We start from the raw sequence: 7,755 nt of genomic DNA on the forward strand, positions 1-7,755 counted from the left end.
TAACATGATTTTTCTGATTTCCAAAGCTTTTTTGTACATAGTTGTACAAGTGTACAGTAGTTGTAAATGAACGAAAATGTGATTATTATACATTACTTGTGGATATTTTTTCAGGAAAGACAGCATAACAGCCAAACAATATAGATGAACAGCAAAATATGATGTCCTGTAGTCCCAAAAGAGTTTATTAATTAAACCACTGAAAGGTGCGATCAAAAATGTCTGTGGTGTTGTTGATTTTGTGACTGGTACATTTTGTATTTTAGATTAGTCTCACAGCCACTCAGTATGGATGGATTTATTACTTACAGTTACTTCGACTGTACTTGCTATCTTCTCAAATCTTATGTGTCAATCTTTCTACCCCTGAGCAACAATAACAAAAACATAGCAGAAGAGAATCTCTCTTACCTACCATCTACTGTTACCTACTGTAAATGGAATGAAATAAGCCAAGGACTACATTTACCTTAGTCTTACTGCCTTACTTAGAGTACATAACAAAGCCTGACAACAGCAGAGCTTTGCACACAATTACAGTACATATTTTCCACACCAAAAGGGCCCAGTCACATGTATGATGCTTTAAGAGCAGTTACAACATAAATACTACATAGTTACACAGTTCACATGTTTCCTTCTGAACAAATATGAGTCATCTACAAGTTCTCAATACATTTTCAGGTCCCTAATAGACACTGAAATGGGTGAAAATCTTTCTGCCATATAACTTGCGCCTTTAATCTTATTTCTTTGACAGGAGTGGTTGCTAGTCTTATGTCTTCTGGCTGGTATCTCTGGACCTGTAAGTGATGCCATGAGTCTTGAGCTCTCGGACGATGCTTGGCGGGAGACGACCAGTCGTTGATATGGCATAACAACCTGGTTTGAATCGATCTGAAATGAAACAATGCAGATATTAATATTGTCCAGAAAGTACTCGTGTTTCAACTTTAAGTGGCTGATCATTTCAGGCAAAGTCAAGACTGCCTTCGAGGCCAGACACCACAATTTGGGCTGGCCATAGGAAAGCATTTGAAAATACACTGAAACAAGGCTTCATTCAAGGACTAACTCTTCCCCACCAAAAAGTCCAAAGGGTCTTCTTTATGGAGTTGACCAGTTCAAACTCGTTGTATGAAAGAAACCTCTTCCTTGACCCCAGTTTTCTCTTGCATCCATCTGCAGGATCCAACAACTCAAATCTATCCATATGAAAACTAAACTGCTGAACTGAATAACTATTTAACAAAATGGGAAGGCTTAGACCCAATCTGTTCCTTCTAACCGCAAAAGTCTCCAGAGTGGGTAAAGACTTTCAACAAAAATGGCATGTTAATTGTATTCCTATTTTCAGCCCCTCAATCCACAGCTCAACAGTGATGTCTGCCATCTAATCAAGCAAGCCACTGACCAGCCTGCACTTCCAGTTATGCCTCCTAGAGGGCAGTTTTGCAACATGGCTGCCATCTTGCTATGAATCAAACAAAGCACTTCATACACAGACCACGGTCATGCTTGTTGAAACATAAGGGTTCCCCACTCCAGGACTGCTTAAATGTTTACTTACTTATCCTCTGCCATTTGGCCACCCAGCTGTCATCTGGTGACATCATGGAAACAACTCTGATGGGAAAAACAAGAGAATATCAATTATCAACTTCCAGAAACATTAAACACATACATTGTACATGTACCTTACCAATGTAGGTGTGACTGTAGACTATCTTAGACCATACCTGGTAATGCTTCCAAAACTAGACAGTGATACGAATAATTCTAGGATACAAGCACTAGCTGATAAGTGGGGGAAACAGCAACCTTAACAACAAAGGATAGATTCACAAGCTAAATATGAATCATTATATTTAGATATGAATACCATAAATTAAACTAAAAGCTGCCATTCGTGGTACATGAAACAACATTCACACTAATCTAAATGACTTTAAGACAAAACAGAATCATTTACTTCAAAAGTAAAAGATTTTCCTTAGTCCTTACCCATCAAAATTGGAGCTTGTGCAGTCGTAGACAAGGTCCTTGTTTCCTTTCAGCTGCAGGTATGGTTCACAGTTGTCACAGCCATCAAATACAAACTGGTCTATGGTCTAGAACAAACAGGAACAACCAAGAATAAGACACAGCATACACAAAACTGAAAAAGCAGTATCAGATGACTACACAAAATAAGAAAATCATGTTCACAAATAAGACCACTATAACATGTATTCTGCAGCATAAAGACACAGAGAGATTGATCACCTTAACAACATTCAAGCTCTTCATTAAGACAGATAACAATCTTATACATGCACAACACTCTACAAGAAGAAAAATACTAGTAATTCTTTTAACTTAATACATTCTAAGTAACGTAAATATCCCTAAACATGATCTTTTCACTAGGCTCAACGACACCAAATACATATGCCCCAGTAAGTTCCATATCAATACTGTAACAACAAAAATATACTGTAGCTGCAAAAATAAGATAAGAGTTCAGTTCCCACATAATGAACCAGAGACCCAAATCCCCACACATCTGTTGTCAATAGGAGGTCCTTTCTGACTTGCCTTTCTTTGTTGGCAGTGGCCATGAAGGTTAAGGGGTCAATGCTAGGGGCACCCTATAGGTCAAGACAGGTCAAACTCAATTCTGAACAGGACTGACACAGAGAATGGACCAAAAACAACTTTCACTTAAAAAAAGTAGTCACTCAAAAAAAGTTGAAACTACCTCACTGCACCGTTATTTGTTACTTTCTACAGAATCTATACTCAATCCACTTGTTCCAACCAATATCAAGGCAAAATATTTCAATAACAGTATACTGCAAAACCATTACACAGCTATATGATATGTTCTTACAATATATACATAATAATTGCACCTTATAAGCCTACATGTCTAGAAAACTGTATTGACTCTTGAGTCTTGTAGATGTATCAATATTTTATGGCTGACTTTTGGAGTTTTGGGGTACCTTTTGAAGCTGCACTGCACAGGAATATACATTAAGTAAGATGTAAAAAAAATCTACTGTACCCAGATTAATTGTGAAAATTAGGTTTTTGTTTTCAAATTGAGTTTGTAACAAAGTTTTGAAATTTCTACTTCCAGACTTAACATACCGTTTGAACTTTGATGCTACTTCAAAGTGACAGAATGTAACTGCATGTTTTCCATTGCTACTTTTTCCGTAGCACTGAAAACATGTAAGGTTGGGTTGTTGTTGTTGTAGTTTTTTTTCCCCTTTAAGATTGTTATGTTTCAGTCTAGACTTAAGGTAAATATTCTGTTTACCTAGTACAAAAGACAAATCTACTTTGGTCCACCTGTCACTGTTTAAGGTATACAGAACAACCTCCCAAGACTTTGTCCATTCCAAAAATGCCTAGCAACAAGAATGCCTACCTTAATGAAGAATACAGATCTGACCAATGTAAATTCACGTCCTGGCTAAAATCTTGTACCATTATACCTTATCTGGAACGTAAAAAGACATATCAGGTATCAATATAGTCTATTTTACACTGGTAACTCCTTGCTTAGAGATACAGACTGTTAAAGACACATTCCTGCAGGTCAAATAGCTACTGTCTGGATTCTTCCATGTCTGGAAAGCAGCCATACGATATGTCTCAAATCCAGGCCTATGCAATATCTAAATGCCTAGAAGCACTGAAAGTCCATGCCACAAACTTCATGTGGGTGAACTATATTCATGTTTCCCCATATTCCTGTAAATTAGGCTGTTTCTGAATTTGTTAGAAGGTATCATATACACATGTCAGACTTTTTATCAGTATCAGCGTGTTGCTGAATATGCTGCATATTCACCAATTTTGGCTGTATACATTTATACACATAGTAAAACCCGCAGTGATTTTTCCTGGAGTAAGTTCCTTCTCCCAAACAGAGAGGCATCTTAACAACAAAAGTCAAGGTCAAGTGTTGCAAGTGGGGAGTGGGTAATGTGCCGCTTGTCAGCAAATTTCTGGGGAAATTTTTGGCTTTTTTTGTACCTTTTTAGGGGGTTTTCTAGGGCAGAGGTAAGGGGGTGCATATTTGATATGCGAGCAGGATGGTAGGGGCCAACTAAGCACACACACAACACACGTCATTTTCCTGGTGACCCCAACTTGCTCCGGACCTTGACGCCTGTATTGTCCACTCCGGTGCTATTTATGCTTCGAGATCTGGCACCTCCATTGTTTGTGGGTCTTAGTCTAATGAGATCTGGTTCACTGTTACGTCTCAAATGCCGCCAGGGTCCTGAGCCTGACCTTGTGCACAATAGCAATTGTAGCCGACATTTCGCCGGGTAAATCTAGCCGAAATTCGCACGGAAAGGGGCAAAAATCGGGAGAATTTCGACCAACCTGGTCCACGGCGATCCCATAGTCCACCGGGCGGGTTGGGTTACTGTCCACGTAGCCATGGCCAATGTGACCATTACACAAATAACATAGGCCTGCTCCGTCATTACCAATGAATACTACTGGTGCCTGATAAATGACGACCAAATACAAGAAAGTCCGCACAAAACAAAGTAGGGTAAAGGTCTCGGGCGGGGGTATTTACCCCTCTTCTATCCGCACAACAAAAAGAACACCAACGCTCTTGTCCTTCTGACTGTCCCCGCTGCCGTGACCCTCGACCTGGGGGGTTAAGATCAACTGTTAAAGCCAAGAATGCAGCCCAGGGATAATGGGGCTCCAACACCCCAGCTGCAAACACTCAACTCCATTTTCTCACGTGAACTTGACTTTACCCTGCCCTTGCAAGAGATCGCAAAATTCAACTGTAGGGGCCATTGAAACGTTCTGACCACATACCTTGGCAAGCTAATCATCATAATACAACCCAACAACCAATGGTGAACCAACCCCGGGCTGATATGCAAATGAGGAAGTCACCGGAACCTCTCTACCTCAAAAGGCTTTGTTTTCCAATCAGGTATTACTGTTTTTGTCAAAACTGAACAACTAAAAACATCACTATTGACAACCAGGGATAGGAACACGGAGAAAACAATAAAATGACACCAAGTAATGTTGCCAATTAGTGAATAGAAAGACAATCCAATCCCACAAGGAGAAAAACCTGGATGCCATGGGTGTATATATATGTACTGCACAGTTCTTACACCTGCCAAGGTCCGGAACCTGTGAGTTTCCTCATATCAGAAATAGCTCTCAGTCAATTGATATTGTCAGATTCGCTCACAGGTGACATTTGACCTTGGCTTTTGCTGTTGGACCTCATATTCTTGTGTTGATTCTGTGAAACCCAATTTGTGTGCACATTTTATCATGTAAAGTACAGAAATAATTTTTTTTCAATTTGCGGAAATGGTATTTTCTAAGCAATATTCTGGAATGAAAACAATGTCTTCAGCTGATCAGATGTGATGACCCAATGACCATGCAAGATTTGCAATGAAGCCTGTCATTATGCTATTGAAGATATATTTCAGTAACATCTTCAAGTCATAAACTGCCTTAAAGTACAAACTTTTTCTTTATGCCATGTATTTTTGTTAGTTTTAAATCTGCAAGGAGGGAAAAATGAAGGAATTTGCATTAATATCACTGACTTAATCTTTTGGTTGAAAACTCCTGGCAATCAACTAGCAAACTTGATTAATAATAGATGCAATAAACAGATAAGATCAGAGACAACCATAAAGTTGTACAGTTTAGATATTGTTTATATCAAATCGATCAACATACATTAGATGGAATAGATCACTGCTTAGAACTTTAGGCAAGGCAAAGTAGCCGATTCTCATGTTATCTTGTCTACCAAGAAACGTACATGCCACCAAACTGTCTGATTGATTGACTGTCTGAACAAATTACTACCAACAAACGTAACCAGACCCTAACCAGCATAATCAACCTACTAAATTATTGTTATGAGAACAATTACCTAAAAACGTCCGTCAAAGACTTCAATCGCAGATATATACAACAAACAACAATGTATATAGACAAAGTTGGATCTAAAACCTGCAAAACAAAAGTTCGGAGACCTCATATCTCCATGAAATATTCTGATTATGCAAATGACTTCCACATAATCTATGCTTGATTCTGTACATCTTTCTCTAACTTACACAGGTCACAATGTTGACAATTCAATCTGACTGTATCACTGAGAAAGATTTTCCTCATACAGAGCGAGCACTACATTGAAATGACTTCTCATCGATGGGATATTCACTTTAAATCTAAGTTCAGTTCAATCTAAAATACAAGGCAAATGTACAGCATTAGTGTCGTTGGAATGTTGAAACTCTCCAAGCTGTCACATAGTTTCAAAATACCTGACAATATGCTGAAACTGCCCTGATGTACCATAACTTTGATTAAAAACACCCCAACTGGTAACGCACATTTTCCTACCCAGTGATTTTTCACATAAGTAGGGGATGACCAGGAGGACTATTCTCCAACTAGTCCAACTCCAAGCAGAGGTTGGGCCGTGGAGATATTGAAGTAGTCGGAATATTTACCAGCTTGCACCTCTCACCTCGGCTCTGCAACAATCGCACCAGGGCGGGGCTATCCTTTCAAAACCCGTGTTAGTACCCCGCTTTGCGAATCATTAAAAAATCGCTAGATAAATAGTTTTATTGCCCCAGATTAACATGCATCCGACAATGTTCAGCAGGCGCATGCAGTTATCTCAAAACGGCCAGCAGAGTGGGAAGCCTGAGTTAGAAATAGAAGGTCAACATTGACTGGACAAATCTCGTCTTTAACTTCTGTTTGAAATCTGAATGTATCTTCACGCGTTGGTCCAAATTTTTTTAGTACAAAAAACTACAACCGGTTTCCTGGGGTGTTGTTTGCGCCAACTGGCAGACAGAAAACACCCACTGCACATGGGCAAAAACTCTTAACTCCCATCGCACACTTAGCACCTAGTTACAAAATGCTGTGAATGTGTCAAAGTGATTAGATTTAAAAGGCTTTAACCGTTCTGTTTTGTGGCAGAGGTGAGAGGAGTGAGCTGACAAAAATCCCAAAATACTACTATATCTCCGCAACTCAACCTCTGCTTGGAGAATAGGAAGTGACTGTCCAGCGCTAACGAGCACTTCATGAGCGTAGCAGGTTGCCATTATCTGGTGGTGCGGTCTCTTAACCTACAACAATTCCGAGGTCCATGGTTTTTATCGGGCTTTATATTTCGTGCAGTTTTCCAGCTGGGCTAAAAAAAGACAGCCGAAGCCGAACCTCTGCTTGGAGAGAAGGTCTTACTGTCTTACCACAGTCAGTGTGCCCCCCTCCCCACGCAAAGCTATTTCTATCAACTTTTCTGTGCAATATATCAAGTCATTGTTTCAACAGAGACCTCAATCCACTCCAGAATAAATACTGTTTGACTCAGAACGATGAAGGCAGCCGATAAAGATAATAACGTCACATTCTTTGAAGTTTGATAGAAACAACAGGAAGACGAAAAAGATATAAATTTTGACTCAAAAAGAAAGTGTAAAACTTAACTAAATCAAAAGCCCGTACCTTGATCAGAGAACATAGCAGGCAAGCCCGCAGGTTCCTCATCTCCTTGGGTACCGTCTCCATCGACATCTTGGTTTCCAAACGTTTCCTAAAGCCTCAGAGTTAGTAAAATGACATGCGACAAAACAAAACTTCTCACTGATCTCGGCAAAATGGCTGTGATGTCGTGCAGCGTGCTTTCGCCAGGAGTGGTTGTCTTCAGTAGAAATAATTGAT

General features: G+C 39.6%; 1 protein-coding gene across 1 annotated transcript; it reads right to left on the reverse strand.

Moving 5' to 3' along the window:
* Positions 1 to 8: 8 nt before the first annotated feature.
* Positions 9 to 7,737, reverse strand: LOC118425862 (transcription elongation factor SPT4-like). Its single transcript, XM_035834986.1, has 4 exons — positions 7,540 to 7,737; positions 2,005 to 2,111; positions 1,571 to 1,626; positions 9 to 897 (listed from the first exon to the last, which is right to left on the reverse strand). Exons 1-4 carry the CDS (start codon positions 7,606 to 7,608, stop codon positions 776 to 778), a joined length of 354 nt encoding a protein of 117 aa, XP_035690879.1. The 5' UTR covers positions 7,609 to 7,737; the 3' UTR covers positions 9 to 775.
* Between the last annotated feature and the right edge of the window lie 18 nt (positions 7,738 to 7,755).

This window comes from Branchiostoma floridae, chromosome 11 (assembly GCF_000003815.2).
Source record: "Branchiostoma floridae strain S238N-H82 chromosome 11, Bfl_VNyyK, whole genome shotgun sequence".
Lineage (NCBI taxonomy): Eukaryota > Metazoa > Chordata > Leptocardii > Amphioxiformes > Branchiostomatidae > Branchiostoma > Branchiostoma floridae.